The sequence below is a fragment of the Spea bombifrons genome, chromosome 13 (assembly GCF_027358695.1).
Source record: "Spea bombifrons isolate aSpeBom1 chromosome 13, aSpeBom1.2.pri, whole genome shotgun sequence".
Lineage (NCBI taxonomy): Eukaryota > Metazoa > Chordata > Amphibia > Anura > Pelobatidae > Spea > Spea bombifrons.
In genome coordinates this window covers 17,178,678-17,197,317 of record NC_071099.1, presented here as the reverse complement: position 1 = coordinate 17,197,317, position 18,640 = coordinate 17,178,678, and the positions used below count along the sequence as shown (strand labels likewise).

The window sequence follows — 18,640 nt, the reverse complement described above, 5'->3', positions numbered from 1 at the left end:
TCCAATATTTGTTTTCCGAATGATAATATTTGGGAACTCGTGGGTTCTCTTTAATTCTTTCTCCCCCATCTTCTACTGGACAGAGACGAATGTTTCCTAATCTTATCTCTCCGGTCCTTAATGATCCTTAGTATTGTATTGTAGCTTTAATAGCACAATATAGCTTCGAGAATGTGAGGTCACCGGGTGTCTCCATAAATGCCCCATCAAGCAGAGGTTCCAGTGATATGAATGTTTTATCACAGACAGCGTGTTACTGATATCTGCAATAAGAATTATAAATGAATTATGAAGCGTATTTGGCGGTAGACGTTAACTAAGTGCAGGGTCGGTTAGGGACTCGCTGCCCTGTCTCTGGTGTCTACCAGCTGCTCCAATGCGTTGGAGATAAATGCCCCGGGGTGGCTTAAGCCGAAGCGCCGGGCCCCAGGTCCGTTGAAAGGACAAGTGAAGATGTGATGCCAGTTTTAACATTTTGTTGCTTTAAGTGACACAAACCTCTTATTGCCCTGCTGTCCTTGTCACCGTCCTGTAATAAGCCCCCCTAGCCAGTGGATGTTAAAACGCATCCCAGAGACGGCCCAGTGACGTGTGGCCCTTTAGGCTTTTCTTATGACTCGACTTCATTGCGGCCGAGTCCCGATCTGTGCGTTCTGGTGTTACGGCGAGATCGTGTGTCAGAGTTTGGGGGAAGCAATTTGTCCTGGGAATCTTTACTTCCTGTTGTGGTTCAGCACGTTGTCCTCACAGGAAGTGAGTAGCTCGCTGGAAAACAGCTTCCCATAGCACACGGAAAACTACACGCATAATTTCATATGTATTCTGTTCTGTCAAGGTATGGAAACAGTTACACATTTTTGTAAACAGAATACAACAGACATTCTTTCTTTTTTCCTATAAAGTCTTTGTATTTCTCGCTCTCCTGTCAATATTTGGGCCGGCCCGGTCTAACGCTTGCTTTTTTCCCACCCCTGGAACACAGATCTTGCGAATTTGCACACGCTACACCCCTGACCAGGACACCATGACGTTCTCAGACGGACTCACCCTAAACCGAACGCAGATGCACAATGCTGGGTTCGGGCCCCTTACGGATCTCGTCTTTGCCTTCGCCAACCAGCTGCTACCGCTAGAAATGGACGACGCGGAGACCGGACTTCTCAGCGCCATCTGCCTAATCTGTGGAGGTAAAGAACTGCTTATCCGTACCCAACATGACGTCATCTCAGGGTCGCCGTAACGCTTTTAACAAACAATTTGATCGTTTCCTTCTGGGATTGGCCTCAAAATATGGATCTAAAATTCCAAATGCTATCTCTTTACCATCAGTTGGTGTTGGGTCCCTGGGTGGTGCGTTACATAGATGAGCACAAATCGGGGATACCAGGGCCCTTTAGTAAACGTTTGGACCCCCTATTTTCTTCAGGTTAGGGGGTTACTCAGATTTAAAGAAAGGACAGAGTTTGAGTGAAACGGATTACAAGGAGAGACGTTTTCTGTATCTGTCCATCTGATTCACAGCGTAGACAGCTTTTATGATTACCTTTTGGCACCGATCCACGCTTCTCATTGAATCGTTAAATCGGCGCTTCCTTTGAGCTTCGCTTGATGTCATAGTGACGCCTAGTGGTTCATTTTAGCGAAATTATTTCAAATACACAAAGCACCTACCCTGCAAATAGTATTTAAAAAACACCAAGATATGGCACATGTTCAAGTCCAGGGCATCCGACTTGCTTGATTTTAATCCTTTTTTTTTTGTGGTTTGAAACTATTTGTGTAGAGCGGTTGGATCACTTTAACCCCGTCCCTATTGGCATACACGTTGTTCTGTATAGTAACGCACAGCGTCTCTCCTCAGACCGGCAGGACTTGGAACAGCCAGATAAGGTTGACAAACTCCAGGAACCATTGCTGGAGGCACTAAAAATCTACGTTAGGAAAAGACGACCCAAAAAGCCGCACATGTTCCCCAAAATGTTGATGAAAATCACTGACTTGCGGAGCATCAGTGCCAAGGGTAAGTGTGCGCGGAAGTGATCTCCGGTGGCTCGTTTTTGTTTAAACGGTTTGTTGGCCCAACGTGGACAATCGGAATATGATTTGAAATGTATAAAGCAGTAAGCAGACATATAAACGAGAGCGGGAACGAGAAAAAAGGGATGGAGTAGGGACTAAAACAGCAGGGAAGGTAGCCTACCCAAACCTACTTACTATTAATAAAGACCCGGAGCTACAGAAGGCTAAGTAGAATCATTGAACGTTGGACCCGTAAGGCAGTAAGCAATGTATGGATCCAGAGAAATAGTGCTTTGAGCTGGTTTTTGAGGATTCACTCAGTGCTTAGTGAATAAGCCCCTTTAGCTTGTAACGCATCTCTCCTTATTCCTCAGGCGCTGAGCGTGTGATCACTCTGAAGATGGAGATCCCAGGATCCATGCCTCCCCTAATCCAGGAGATGCTGGAGAACTCCGAGGGCCTGGACAACTCGGGAGGTGCATCTCCCAGCTCCAAACCGACTACTCCTATACCACCAGGGAGCTGCAGCCCCAGCCTGTCCCCCAGCTCCACTCACAGCAGTCCCTCCACACACTCTCCCTGACCCGTCTCCCGGGGGCATCGGAGCGACAGAGACTCACCAGCTCACGCACAGCCTTCTCTCTGACTCATATTCTTGTCTTGCTCTCTCTTCCTTTTCTTCCACTCAATTTTTCATTTAAATCCTGCCCCTCCCCATACTTTGCTTTCTTCGTTCTTCCCACTCACATCCAGCAGTAAAAAATCACAGGTCTGTTCTTTCTCGGAACACCGTTTCTTTAGAAGAGAGAAGCTATGGTGGTGTGCGGGGGGTGGAGGGGCGCTGAAAATACCCCCAACTGGACTCCTGCCCCCCTCACTTCCATTGTAACCTCGTGCCTCTGGACGGCTCTTATCTCCCACGCACTGGAATGAGAACGAACTGATACAGACTTTTCCATAAGACAGACGTACTCTTACACTGTGTCTTGGTGCTGGGGGGGGGAGCGGGAGGAACATGCTATAATCTGCTAAAATCGGGGAGGTGAAACTCGAACATCCACTTCTAAGGGGAGAAAAGCTGGAACGTTAACTCTGTGACCCTACTCTGCCCCCCCCCAGAGCACTCTGCCATTAAAGAAGAGGTAGGGGTTAAGTCCAATATGAATTCAGGGCCGCGGATTATACCCGTGAAAAATCAATAGGATGGTCGTCATTTTGTTTTAAAAAATGAATCTTAATGTCTGTAAAAAAAAATTTAAGCAAAATTTGTAAATATTTTATATTTTTCCTAATTTTTCCCCCTCCAAATTTTAATCCATAAGTGTTTTTTTATGAGAACATGGTTGCCATAATTGACTATTAAGAAGACAGGAATCTCTTCATACAGAAAAGAGAAAAAAAACGTGAAACCTTTCGACAAAATACATATTTATTGGCAGGGTGCTAAGGGGGGGGGGTCTCTAATGGGGATAAACGAAGAGGTTCAAGGGCGAACTTTAAATTGGCAGAGATCGATCCAAGAGGACAGATGCTGCAGCGGAGGACTGCGGTACTTTGCCGGCTTCTTTGGCATTCGAAGGATAAAACCGTTTCTCGTTTCTCGATACACCAGCCGCTGTATCGCTGTTTCTTCCCCCTTTTATCCTCTAACCACTAAAAAAAAAAAAGCTGCAATTTCCTTTTCTCCCCACTCTTATCCCGCAGGACTTGTAGTTTTCACACCTCAACACCAGCAAAGGAAAAAAAAAACAAAAAAAAAACCTTTTTACGTTTGAGTTTTTTTTTTTGTTTCGAGGTTAAAGAAAAAAAAGAAGAAAAAAAAGGAAAAATGTTGCGAAAAAAATAAATAAAATAAGATGTGAAAAGGTTTTTTATGTGAAAGATAAAAATGATTTTTTTGTTTTATTTTTTTCTCGAGTTTTCTGTCTACCTTCTGCACAAACATTTTATCTTTATATTAAAACAAACTTGTTTGTTTGACTCCTGTTGCGTTAAACATGTGTTGGTTAGACCGTTAGATGGCTGTGTTTTTTGGGGGGAGAACATTAGAGGCTACTCTGGCTTTATGGTTTTGGTTCACTTTACTCCTAGTCGGTTTTGTCCCAGGTCAGCGTTTGAAGACTTGATCTTTTGGACCGATTATTTATTCCGTGCAGGCGCGTAGTGAGTCTCGTTACCCCCAACGTTTCCAGGCCAAATGGCTAATGATTTGAGTGAATTAGAAGAATGGGTGAGAGTGCGACGGCTTCAGTTTAACGTTGATAAATGTTAAACAATGCACTTGGGGCATAAAAATTCATAGGTTAAAAAATATAGCATTGAGGGGCCCGTGCAGTCAATGACAACAAAAGAGAGGGACTTGGAAGTAAATATTTCTGACGACTTAACTATAACAAAGCCGGCAGGGATGCGGGCAGGCGGTTTACGGATCGCTGGTCAGAGATCACCTAGTGTGTTGTATTTGGTGCTGGAGACCCCGGTTTCAGAAAGATATTGACATTTTGGAGAGAGTTCGTGGGGGGGGGGTACTAAATGTTAAATGTATCAGGAAAAGCTAGTGTGTGTGTGTGTATATATATATATATAATATACCGTATTGGCAAAGGCCGGGAAGGCAGCGGGGTTAGGATACAGATCCCCCGCAGCGGTGCACGGGACCTGTATCCTACTCCCCGATACGCTCAGACAGCCTCCCCTGCCAGCACTTCCCACTTTTCTTTAAAAAAGCACCAAACTTTTAGGGTGCGGCCTATATACAGGGGCGGACTATATCCGAGCCAATACGGTATATATATAGCTAGATATATGTATATATATTGGATAAATGAAAATAGAGGGGGGAGATGTGAATGAAACATTTAAATACATAGAGGGATTTAACAAAGGACAGCAGGAGGAGAAATGTTGAAACATGAGGCCATCATAGAAACCTCGAGGGCCATGGGCTTAGATGCAATGTGTTTGGTGGTAGACAAGTGGAACAGCCTCCCAGAGGAAGAGGATCCCGTTCATTGTTTTTATAACGTGGGGGTTTGGAAGACACTCGCTGTACAGTTATGACAAACGCCATAATGGAATGAAAATACGTCATGATGTGATGGTTCGTAAAGTACATAAGGTTATGGGTATTAGTTTGGTAAAACTTTAAGTTAAATACATTGCTTACGTAAATACACATTAATATCATTTTTTTGGGAGAGGGGAAAGGTAATTATCAGCATTGCACGTGTTATCGGAGTGATCTCAACCCATTATTGTCGGTGGATTTGCTTTGTGTTCAGGTTCTGTAAATGTCCCCTATGGATAGCGATGTTTGAGTCGGCCCACAGAATCTCGATGAGATTAACATCAGGGCTTTGAGTGGCCCTCTAGGACGTTAACGTTTTTTGTTGAACCAATGCTTGGGGTCTTTGTCCTGCTGAAAGGTGAAGGCGGCCGAAGCAATATATCTGGGTTCTGCGCCAAATATTCTTCCCTGAGTTTGAAGAAGACGCTCAGACTCTGCTGGCGAGAAGCATCCCCACCGCCTGATGCCGTCACCAACACGCATGAAGCATGGGTACCACGCGTTGGTTTGAGTTTTGGCCAAAAGGCACTACCTTGGTCACATCTGACCACAAAACCTTTTCCTACATCTGGAGCACTCTCGTGCTTGAAAGGATCTTAGGTGATGGCCATCTTTATACTGAAGCAAGTAATATATTTCTGTATTTTTTTTTATTTTTTTTATATTTTTTTCATTCAGAAGGAAATTACATTATAACGTTACATGGTCCCAATTCCGTGACGTAGGAGCATCCTGAGAAGTAAAACAGCCCCTTTTTATTTTGATAAAGCCCTGAAAGCGATACTGCGAACAGATCTGTTAAAAAGCAGACATCTCTCTGGGCATTAGTGCCAAATATTAGCGTGGGTCTTATTTATTAGTAATACGTGGGAAGCACATTGCGCATGCACGTGAGTGGCTGCAGGGAGCGCCATCTGAGGTGTCAATAAGTACCCGAAAGCGCATGTTTTGGTATGGAGCTTACAGTAAGTACATTATTTCCTAATAATAAGGTAATTATTAATGTAATTATGCATTCTTGGGAGAAGAGCATGTTTTACACATTTTATTTACATTTTTACTACATTGTATTTTATATATAATGCTTATAAACACATATATTTAATTGTGTAATGGATTAATTTCTCCAATACAGGCCTCTTTTTACTTGATAAAAGCGGAGTGAGAATGTCGCCGACATTGCAGACAACAGCAGTGAGAGGTGACAGAAGCACCGAACATAAAGACGTGTATGTACAAGGTAACCGATACCCGGGACAATGTTTTATTTTTATTGATTAAATATAAATTCCTGTTTAGATATGAAGTTGCGTGGACGCGTGCGTATCTATGGATGGGTATTTGTGATATGCAGATGCACAGTTACAGCACTAGATGGCGCTGTGACACCGTCATATATGTAATATGTGATGGGACTCTGCCAGGACGCTGAGTTTGCAGGCCCTTGGCTTTGTGGTTGCCGGAGGGGGTATTTGCCCCCCTGTCACAGGAAATTCACCGTCAGGGCCACCCTATTCTATTTGCCACCCTTTGGGAGGTTTCTGTGGACGCCCATTGATATAGCTGCCTATTTTTGTTGGAGTTCCGTATGCGGTGGCAGAGGTGCAGCTGATGTTGGGTCTTCAACCTTGGAGACCCAGCTGGGGCTGCTACCCTTGGTTCATGAAGACAGCAAGGACACCTCTGTCGGCAGCTTTCTCCTTCCCCTGCTCACCTCTGGTTTGTACGATATGTTACACCAGGGGTTCTCAAACTGCGGCCCTCTAGCTGCTGCAGGACTACATCTCCCTTACTCCTCAGCCAGCCCCTTAGCTGAATGAGCATTATGGGAGATGTAGTCCTGCAGCAGCTGGAGGGCCGCAGTTTGAGAACCCCTGTGTTACACATTGGTAGGGAGAAGGAGATATCTGGAGACTTCCTAATGATCCCAGTTATGGTAAGGTGAAGATGGGACCATGATGGCCCGTATTACCATGATTGGGAAGCTGCAAAATCTTTAATATGTTACATGTGATATTCACTGCATATAATATGCCATTGTAATACCGTGTAAGGTATTTCAGGGGGTGGGTAGGGGCTGAGTGCAAAGTTTGCCTGCCCACTTGCCTTACCCATTGCATTGCATGGTGGCCACGGCATCCACGGCACAGACCCCCATTGGCCTTTACTTCCCTGAGTTGGTCAGAGATCAGAGGATGGATCCCCATACAGGATGGTGGGGAAGCAACCCGGAACAGCCGGACAGCGCCCAAAACTCGAGACTGTTGGGAGGTATGTTAAAGGGTCACAACTAATAGGGAAGCCCCCCTATTCCTAGTAAACCTTTCAGTCTATAGTTACACGCAGTATATGACAAACACCAAGAGGACTTGGATAGAAATGTTTTGACACCTGATAAGTAACACACTAAAGTGGACAGAAACCAGTTTGTCTTCGGCTTTACAGTCGGAGACTATCTGTCTATGGAAATGTACTTAAGATAATAAAACATTCCTTACTGTCTAATTTTTTTTATCTGTGCTTTCCTGGGGAAAAGATCCAAAACAGGAAAGGGAAAAAACAAATAATTCACCAGATTCACCCCTAGTAATAGAGACGGATCCTCGGGGCTGTGTAACGGCAATCAGGCGCGTCTCACGCTCTGTCCGAGCCTGTCCTGAAAATAAAGTGCTGGGTCTGTATCTAATGGAGTGCATCCTCCTGGCTGCAGGTTATCAGGACAGGCTCAGATTATACTGGATCTGTATCTAATGGAGTGTAACCTCCTGGCTCCAGATAATCAGGACAGGCTCAGAAAGTGCTGGGTCTGTATCTAATGGAGTGCATCCTCCTGGCTCCAGATAATCAGGACAGGCTCAGAAAGTGCTGGATCTGTATCTAATGGAGTGCATCTTCCTGGCTCCAGATAATCAGGACTGGCTCGGCCAACCTTTTAATAACAGAATTGCTGTAACAGAGACTGTGAGCATTCAGAGAAGCGGAAAAGAAATAGACTTTGGATTTTGCAGTAGAAAAGACTGGTATATTCATAATATTTACACAGCACAAATAATCGTCCGTCTCACGCGCTACCAAATAAGACAAAAAAATACACAACATCCTTGGACCTGATAGTTAAAAAAGCAACGGGCGAGATGTTTGGATCGGTGCTCTCCAGCGGTAATAATGAGTGGCCCTGTGTGATCTTTGGCTTCGTTTTCTAGGTAGTGCAAACGATTACTAGCAGAATCGTCCAGTTTATCTTATTTGTTAACCCACGTATTAGCATTAACACTGCACTGATGGCTTTTATCTCTGCAGTATCCACTATATAAACTTTTTTGGCACATACTATTTTCGTTCTTTCTTGTACTTTTTTTTTGAAAACTCTGAAGGAAGTATTATATGAAAAGGCTAATTTTTAACATTTACAAACACGCTTGTAGTGCTGTCTGTGCCCTGAGAAACTTGTGTTAATAGAGATCGGTAATGAGTAGACCTTGTGACCTATTGGTAAATCTTTATGCAGAAGAATATTGTGCTTTGCGTATAGGATTTAGTTCTTTAGCACATTCCCTCCGTGGTGTATTGAGCTTTTTTCCCTCCCAGCTGCAGTTCCTAATGCTGAGCACTGGAATGCGATGTCATATCGCGATGCTCTGCCTCTGAAGAACATTCTGCTCCCGACGGAAATTAACTTTGACGAGGACAGACCTTTGTACTGTTAATAGGCCAGTTGGGGATATAAGTGATCTCTCTTTTTAGCGACCCATTCAACTGTAGAGCCGCAGGGAGCTCGAACGCCCGAGAAGGCAATTGGCTCCGTATTGCCAGCAGATTCCATAGCGCTCTGAATCTGCTTTGGTTCCAAAGAGGGGACTGATCCTCCTGAACAGGGAGACCTGGGAGGTATAATAGAGTGAACCACAAGAATCTGGACGTGTATTAATGGAGTTCCATTTAACAGAAGTCAGATTCTATGTCGATGTATTTGGATGTAAACGCCACAATTTCAGATACCTGTACATTCTGGAATTGGGTATTCACAGCTGCAAATATACACTTTGCCTACTTCATGTCTATCGTTCCCCTTGGGTCCTCAACAACAGGCCAGTGGGCACTCAAAACATAGGGTCACAGGCTTGATGTGCCGGCGTGGGGATTATACAGGGGCACCCATGTCAGCTTTCAGCGTTGCCAGTCAGGCTTCGTTACTCATGCTACAGGTTGTATTCTAGTCACCGATCAAACAGGAGACAAAAGCGACACACATTCTTATCAATCCTTGGACCGCATTTTAAAACAAAACATACAAATATTTTAAGAGAAACATTTTCAATTTCTTAAAAAATTGTACAGTATTCACGTAGCGCAGGGGTAGCCGTTGCGATATAGAACCTGGGAAAAAAAAACACTTCATTCAGCGTTGGCTGAATGATTCTTATCCGACGTCAGATTCCGTGTTTCTATCTTTGCTGCCCTTTGGTCGGGAATCCTGTGGATGGAGGCTGCCCCCGATGCATTACTTTGTCTTTACATTACAGTACGTATGCATACCCTGTACATTTGGAGTAGCGTGTATGGCATGATACCGCAAAGGCATGTTGTGATGACCTGAAGAGCTTACAATCTAATTGTGAAGTCCTTCACAATAGACCGGTGTTTAATGTGCTTACTGTTTGTAGATTTAGGACCAATCCTATTCGTTTCTTTGTGTTTTGATAGCAATTCCATTTTCCATCTCAAGAAGGGAGATCTGAGGTCCTAAAAGCTTTTGTAACTTTACATTTCTAGCAACTTCCACGAATGACTCCACTGGCAATTCCACAAATCACAGCCATGGGGAGTTGTGTAACAAAACGTTTTATTCCCCATAACGACATCCTTTGTGTCTCTTTTTACCGGCTTTCTATGCCGTCCTTTGGGTTGCGTGTCGGACGGCGAGCACGTAATGTATTGTTTGCCTGATGTGTGTTGGACTGCTGCGTTCAGTCGTTTATTACTGCACCGTATTCCTTATAATAAGGCTTTGTGGCATTTTGCCCCCACGGGGCACTTTAAAAGTCTACACCCTGATTGCTTTTAGAAGTAAATGGCATTTTGTAGAAAATCATGGATACTGGTTGCTAAATAAAATGGCGGAAGATTCGGTTACTGGGGCACTGGTTACACCGACGGGTTTTATACGACTCCGTATAGATTTTTGCCCCAGGCTCGTAAATAAATACCCCTTTACAAGGGAAACTTCCAGTTCCTGGAGGCCACTTCTGGTCAGACCATTATAGTGCCAGCTTTCCCGTATCTCTCTCTGACCACCGGGTCAACGTGCAGGGAGAACGATACATTTCCACTTTATCTGCTTTGTGTCTTCCTATACGGTTAAGTCTGCTTTCACCATCATGCGCGAAGATTTGCTGCTGTGGGCAGAGCTAGGGGCCACTTTCAGTTTGTACGTAGTGTCCTGAGGATATGATATGGAGAGTCTGTGTCCGCCAGGGCCATTGGCCTTCCTGTCATCGTTGGTCTTGCCTTGGAGCAGGAAGTGGCTTGTCCTCTCGTGCTCCCTGTTTGACCAGTTGTCCCTCTCATAAGCCGGGGGAGAGCTGGGACCCTCTATCCCCCCAGACCTGCACTTTCCCTTAAACAAGATGTGCAGAAGTTCGGCCAAGCTGAGAAGTGCAGAAATTACCCCCACCACAAAGTAGAACTGCAAGAAGATAGTCTTTTCTGTAGGCCTGGACACAAAGCAGTCCACGGTGTGTTTACAAGGCAGCCGCTGGCAAAGGTACTGCGGCTCGACCTTGAAACCGTAGAGAAACCACTGTCCTACAAGGAAGCCCACCTCGGCCAAAATCCTCATCACCACGTTGACGATATAAAAAGTGCGCAAGTGGCGCCCCCGGTGCTCTGTCCTCGTTTTAGGCCTGGAAGTGTCTTGTTGCCCGCTGCGGGCCGCGTCCTCCTCCTCCACGTCCCTTGACATCTTGGCGCTCTGGTGCATGGAGTAGATGACAAAGAGCACCGCCGGGGCCGACAACAGCACAATATGAAAAACCCAAAAGCGGTAATGGGAGATGGGAAACGCTCGGTCATAACACACTTGGCGACAACCTGGCTGCAGAGTGTTACACACAAACTCCTCCTGTTCATCTTCAAACATGTCACTGCCAACCGTAGCCAAGATAAGTATACGGAAGATGAGCATCACCACCAGCCAGAAGCGGCCCACCATCGGAGAGTGCTCCTGGACGGCGTCCAGGAGCGAACTCAGGAATCCCCACTCCCCCATCTCTCCTCGGTAGTGCGCTCTGTAAAGAAGAAAACAAGAAGGTTGGAGTTTAAAGGAGTTATAATATATATAATATATAATATTATATAGCGACGGAACGCATCGTGTGTAGAACGCAGAGAATATATTGTGATGTATGATGTCATTCTGGGAGCTTTTAATCTCAAGTACAGTTGTACACAAGGATATTGTGTTATTTTTACACACGGACCCCCCTGTTAGGTCATCTGTGTACTTTCTGTGTAATTATGTAATTTCCATAGCAGATGGAAATTCCCGACACGGGGGTGAAAGTCCGTCTGCATCAGAAAAGAAAGGAAAACTGAATGACAGACGAAATCCTGAAGCTGAATATCCAGATAGATTTTTATGGAGCAGTCCTTTTAAACTGCTGCCGCGCCAAAACTTCACTTACACTCTCTGATTTGTTAAAGGGCATAAAATACAGCGCTGTATACAGTAATAACCCCCGGCACTGTATACAGTAATATAACCCCCCAGCCCTGTATACAGTAATATAACCCCCCAGCCCTGTATACAGTAATATAACCCCCAGCACTGTATACAGTAATATAACCCCCAGTGCTGTATACAGTAATATAACCCCCCCAGCACTGTATACAGTAATATAACCCCCAGCACTGTATACAGTAATATAACCCCCAGCGCTGTATACAGTAATAACCCCCAGCGCTGTATACAGTAATAAAACCCAGCACTGTATACAGTAATATAACCCCCCAGCGCTGTATACAGTAATATAACCCCCAGCGCTGTATACAGTAATATAACCCCCCAGCGCTGTATACAGTAATATAACCCCCAGCGCTGTATACAGTAATATAACCCCCAGCGCTGTATACAGTAATATAACCCCCAGCGCTGTATACAGTAATATAACCCCCAGCGCTGTATACAGTAATATAACCCCCAGCGCTGTATACAGTAATATAACCCCCAGCGCTGTATACAGTAATATAACCCCCAGCGCTGTATACAGTAATATAACCCCCAGCACTGTATACAGTAATATAACCCCCAGCGCTGTATACAGTAATATAACCCCCAGCGCTGTATACAGTAATATAACCCCCAGCGCTGTATACAGTAATATAACCCCCAGCGCTGTATACAGTAATATAACCCCTTGGTGCTGTATACAGTAATATAACCCCCCAGCGCTGTATACAGTAATATAACCCCTTGGTGCTGTATACAGTAATAGATTGACAAAAACCTGGTTTCATCTAATTTTGTTCCAATAAACTCCTATATCTGCAGACCTGGAGACCACCATTGTTGTCAGTCATGTGATATTTTGAGAGACTGCTTTATGGCAATGCAAATGGGGTCCCTTCCTCTACAGACTTCCGTAAGTCAGAGTCTGATGGTTTATACCATAAACTGCAAATGTGAAGAAATTCTGCTCAATGATAAAAAAGGATGTATTTATCAGTGACCAGAATCCATCGCACAGATCTGAAAGATTCCCTAGGAGGCGCATTAGCAAACTGAATTAATTTGGGGCTAAAATTGTGCATTTAGATTAATTATCAATGGGTTATTAAAAAGGCATTTTCATTTCCAGTAAATCTGATCAGAGCTGCTCATTTTTTTTGTACATCAGAATGTAACGTAGTAAAGATATGAATCTATAGATAGCGCGGTTCCAATGATTCCTAACGGCCACCCGTCTCCTCCAGCAGGTCAGTTATCTTGGACAGACGCAGATGAGAAACGTTGACGTTGACTTTATTCCTCTCCATTATCGGGAATAATCGGGAGGACTTACAAGGAATCCGCAGCCTCAGAATAATTATTATACAGGATTAGCCCAGGAGGCACGAGGAAGTCCCTGGCAAGCTAAATAAGGTGACAAATTACAGAAACATTTATGGCAATGTGATAGAAAACTAGAAGTTTTACAAATAGAACTTTAAATATAAAAAAGGCTATTTACTGGGTCTGCAAATTTCCCGGGCGGGGATGTGTTATACGCAGATGTAATGAATGGGGGGGGGTATTCTTTATAGTGAGCCATTTAATATGATATGTGCTATATACGCCGGCTTGGTCTAAAAATCCCAAAAATGAATCTAAAAGTAAAACAACAAGGTGCATAAAATGTATTTAACCAGAAATCAAACAGTTTTGATCTCAAATACAAGAGGAACGAGTGACTTTTTTCCCCTTTTTGGCACGGTCCCTTTTTCCTCCCCTGTTGTCGCTTACTATTGCATAACCCCCGATATGGCACAGAGTCACAGAAATAATCCTGATAATGCCCAGCGCCTAAGGTTTGCTGTTGCTGGGTGAGCATGATGGGAGTAGTGGTTGTACCAGAGCGGAAGGGTTACCTTTTGTTTAGCTTCACGGTAACGTTCTGCCCTGCATGCAAGCCGTGGGCTCCTGCTGTGGGCCGTGGGCCGGGCCGGTGCCACATAAAGGTGTCTCTCTCCAAGTTGTGCCGATGAGAGAGTCCGTTCCTGTCCTGAGTTTCGAGCTACAGGTGTCGGCTTTTATCCCAGCCGTATTATTTTTATTACTACGAGCTTTGTATGCCGCACGGTGGGGATCTCCTATGCTAACAGTTACTCTATCTGGGACCGTAGAGGCCGGGGGAAAAGGTTGTAGGGAATCAATCAGGGGCAAGTTCGAGGAGGGCTTAGAAGTGAATGGTTAATACGAATGGAATGAATCTGTGGATTCCATATGTGGAGCTTCGCGTGGCTACAAGGAATTTGAAAGCCACTAAAACATACAAGAAAATCAAACTTCTCTGCCACCAGGTTTATATCGGGAAGAAGGATGCTCTGTAATGAAATGGCAGGTAGAGGGGGTTTTAGGAAACCCTTTGGCATTCGAGTTGCCAATTATTACTCCCATAATGCCCAGCCAACATTGTGAGCATGGCTGGAGGCATTTCCCCGACTAGCGGAACAAATTCCAAACCCAAAGCATGAAGCGCAGCTTAACCCGACACCAACGATGAATGTATATTATATATATATATATACAATATATACATACAAAATATACATACAATATATACATAATATAATATACAATACATACATAATATACATACAATACATACATAATATACATACAATATATACATAATATACATACAATGTTTCCATAGCACATCGCGTTATTAAACACGCTACGGGATAATGCCCAGAATCATTGTTTTGCTGGATGGAGTTGGGTGTGCGGCTGGTAAACGTGGCACTGCGGGGGTTAATGCCGCAGCCACGCTCCCTCGCTCTTGGTCAGACTGATAATGGATAAGAATGTCTGCATTTAGCACATACCTCTCAACTGTCCTGCAGAGACATCAGGGACAGCTCCGTCTCCCCGAACGCCGGCACGGAGACTGCAAAGGAACCACACAGTGTCACGTAACCCATCACAAGTACCCAGGTGTGTAACCGCACACTACCGGCAATCACACAGCACGTGGCCACACGCACCTGTAACACACATCTCACCCCCTCCTAATACACAGAGCTCTCACCCCTCCTAATACACAGACCTCTCACCCCTTCCTAATACACAAACCCCTCACCCCTCCGAATACACAGACATCAGGACACAGACCTCTCACCCCTCCTAATACACAGACATCAGGACACAGACCTCTCACCCCTCCTAATACACAGACATCAGGACACAGACCCCTCACCCCTCCTAATACACAGACATCAGGACACAGACCCCTCACCGCTCCTAATACACAGACATCAGGACACAGACCCCTCACCGCTCCTAATACACAGACATCAGGACACAGACCCCTCACTCGTCCTAATACACAGACCTCTCGCCCCTCCTAATACACAGACATCAGGACACAGACCTCTCACCCCTCCTAATACACAGACATCAGGACTCAGAGCTCTCACCCCTCCTAATACACAGACATCAGGACCCAGACCTCTCACCCCTCCTAATACACAGACATCAGGACACAGACCTCTCATCCCTCCTAATACACAGACATCAGGACACAGACCTCTCACCCCTCCGAATACACAGACATCAGGACACAGACCCCTCACTCGTCCTAATACACAGACCTCTCACCCCTCCTAATACACAGACATCAGGTCGCAGACCTCTCACCCCTCCTAATACACAGACATCAGGACTCAGAGCTCTCACCCCTCCTAATACACAGACATCAGGACCCAGACCTCTCACCCCTCCTAATACACAGACATCAGGACACAGACCCCTCACTCGTCCTAATACACAGACCTCTCACCCCCTCCTAATACACAGACCTCTCACCCCTCCTAATACACAGACATCAGGTCGCAGACATCAGAATCCATGCCTTTTTTTCTTCTACTGAAGAGGTCACAGTTACTGTATCAGACGTAACCACGCTGCTGTCTTACCTGTACAGGAATTATAAATCCGAATTTCTCTCGGCTTCTGTTGTGTCTGGGTCAGAATTCCTGCATTTATCGCTCTTGGCTTCTCGGCGCTCGGTTTCACTTCATTTTCTCTGGATAGTTTCAGAATGCGGTGATATTTAGGGGCCGCTTGTCTCCTCCTCCTCTTAAAGAGACAGCAACCTGTCTCTAGCAGACACATAGAATCACGGAATTTGATGGCAGATCGAATGAACGTATATCGTCCGATGAAGTAATATAGTAAAGAAACCTCTTCGTATGAGTTCTGATAGTTTGCCGATATTTTACTTTTTTATTTTCTAGAAGAAAAAAGTGTTTTCTGGTCTTTGATTCCTATTCTTTAAAAGTTACAATTAAGTTAATAACATAATATAAATATATAACATAATATAAATATATAACATAATATAAAAAAACGTATATATGTTTGTTCTTAAGAGTAATTTTACTGATACTATGTAATAGATTTTGTTGCTGATTTTTAATTTAGGTGCTAAGCTTAGTCCATGATTAGAAATAATAATAATAAAAAAAAATCTATTTTAATTATTTTCCATTGTTTCATGATGAAATATGTTAGATTAGTTTTGCCGTAAATTTTGTAATACGGACCAGAATAAATTCATTCTTTTTTTTTATTTTTTTTATTTCTTTTAACAATAAATAACATTATTTGTATTAGAGGCAGCATAAATATCCAGTTACAACGTTTAGCGGAAAATAAAAAACCCATATCGAATGGGAAATCCAGCAACAAATACTTTGAGGAGCTATGGTCTAAACTTGAACTTATTTCACCATGATGTCATTTTATTTATTTATTAATAATAATGTTTTACAGAGGTATATTATGCTGGAAGAGTCTTCATAGCTTGCAATCTAATGCAGTTCCCCGGTATCCCCGTGCCCTCTTACCTCCCCGGTATCCCCGTGCCCTCTTACCTCCCCGGTATCCCCGTGCCCTCTTTCCTCTCTGGTATCCCCGTGCCCTCTTTCCTCCCCAGTATCCCCAGTGCCCTCTTTCCTCCCCAGTGCCCTCTTTCCTCCCCAGTATCCCCAGTGCCCTCTTTCCTCCCCAGTATCCCCAGTGCCCTCTTTCCTCCCCAGTATCCCCGTGCCCTCTTACCTCTCCCGTGCCCCCCCATGTCTTCCCACTATTAGCTTTCACCTCCCCGCCTCCCACTCAGGACAGCGATACAGCTTGATTCCTTCTGGAAAGCATCTGAGTCTCTGTCAGACGATGTGTTCTGGAGGAGAATCAAAAGCTTTATTTTCCAGAGAATTTGTGCTAAAAACATTGTTTAGAGAGGATGTTTTGATTTTTAGAAACATAGCGTAGTAGATCCAGCAGTGTCCATAAAAATGTTTATAATGCTTTAAAATAAAATAGAATGTAGAAATTCGATGGATAGATAGATAGATAGATAGATAGATGGATAGATGGATAGATAGATAGATAGATAGATAGATAGATAGATAGATAGATAGATGGATGGATGGATAGATAGATAGATAGATAGATAGATGGATGGATAGATAGATAGATAGATAGATAGATATCGTTATCTTGAAACTAGGATTAATAAAGCCCCGGGTTCTCCCTACCATCATTCCTTATAACCGCGCCAAGACCAATCAGAAGGATCGGATCCCATCCTGAATATTAACTACAGATCGATCTCCTGTGCAAGGCAGAGAGGAACGCGCATTGCAGGGTTACCGTAACACAGAAACCCCCTATGTCTGCCCTTCCCACCGGACGGCTCCAATGGGGTTCATTTATTTACAACGTCCTGGCAGGAAAGTGGTTAATATGTAGAAATCGGTAGGTCGTATCCCGATTAAATGTTTATGAAGAATGGTGTGCGATACGTTTTAAAGTCAAACACCCAGGGCTTAAGTGATTTATCCAAGGCAGCCTCGCTAGGACGGCAAGAAGAATGCAGATTTATGTCCCATTGTACAGCTCTACGGAATATGATGGTGCTATATACAACCATAAATAGTAATAATATTCAACAGCGACCATGCAGGCAATTAAAGGGACCACTCAGCTATCGTATGCATTAATAGTCATGTGCTGGGTGGAGGGTCCGCGTAGCTCGTGTCTTCTTTCCTCTGCTCTTTTCTTTTTTCTCTTTCTCTCTCTCTCTCTTTGGGGTCAGTTCACAAAAGGGAGAGTTTTTGCTGGATATACTCGCCGGTATCGCCGAAACCATAACTCATCTCTTAGTTAATAATCCTTTCCTTCTCTCTCTCTCTTTTTCCTCTCTCTCTCTCCTCTATTTTATTCTCTTTCATTGCTAATAGTGAGCGATGCTGCAGGTTTTCTTTGCTAAATATATTTAACCTGCGGTGCGCCTGCGTATTGCGAGTGTTGGAGCGTACGTGCAGAGGTCGCTTCACCCTGATTTTGGTTCTAGGCAGTTTCCCGTGATCCGAGTTCTCTTCTGCACGTAGAGAGTAAGAGGTCAGAGACGTTGGCGGTCATCGTAGTGGGAACAGAGCTGGGAGGGAGGACTGCGACAAAATGAAGGAGCGGGAGGTCAAAAGCTGGGGACAGCGACGGACGATTGAACTTGAAAAACATCGCTTGGCCCCTTAATGTTAATTTCTACCGTTTCCCTGATATTAGATTTGACAGTTTTAGCCACTAAATAATCCCAAATTACCGGATTTACAGATTAAAATAAATAGTATTTGTGTATTAAAACCCACTTTCTTTGTTTGCCAGCAGTAGGAGCCAAACATTCTCTTACTCATGTGCATAAGGGAGGCCGCCATTATTGTGTGTCATGTGACTTTCCCTGCTGAAACGCCACACTGAGCTGATGCTTTATGGTAATGCTAATGAAGTCCCTT

At 44.2% G+C, this 18,640-nt stretch overlaps 2 protein-coding genes across 3 annotated transcripts in view; one reads left to right on the top strand and one right to left on the bottom strand.

Moving 5' to 3' along the window:
• RARA (retinoic acid receptor alpha) overlaps positions 1-3,924 on the top strand; it is a 47,097-nt gene extending 43,173 nt beyond the window's left edge. For both annotated transcript variants that reach the window (XM_053452981.1, XM_053452980.1), the window contains 3 exons: positions 983-1,187; positions 1,862-2,020; positions 2,394-3,924. In XM_053452981.1, coding sequence (XP_053308956.1) covers positions 983-1,187; positions 1,862-2,020; positions 2,394-2,602 — 573 coding nt within the window. In that variant the 3' untranslated portion in view covers positions 2,603-3,924. The remainder of the gene's footprint in view (positions 1-982; positions 1,188-1,861; positions 2,021-2,393) is intronic.
• A 6,220-nt stretch (positions 3,925-10,144) lies between these two features.
• Positions 10,145-15,856, bottom strand: GJD3 (gap junction protein delta 3). The gene is made up of 3 exons (XM_053453773.1): positions 15,761-15,856; positions 14,672-14,733; positions 10,145-11,373 (listed from the first exon to the last, which is right to left on the bottom strand). Exon 3 carries the CDS (start codon positions 11,352-11,354, stop codon positions 10,437-10,439), a length of 918 nt encoding a protein of 305 aa, XP_053309748.1. The 5' UTR covers positions 11,355-11,373; positions 14,672-14,733; positions 15,761-15,856; the 3' UTR covers positions 10,145-10,436.
• Positions 15,857-18,640: the final 2,784 nt, after the last annotated feature.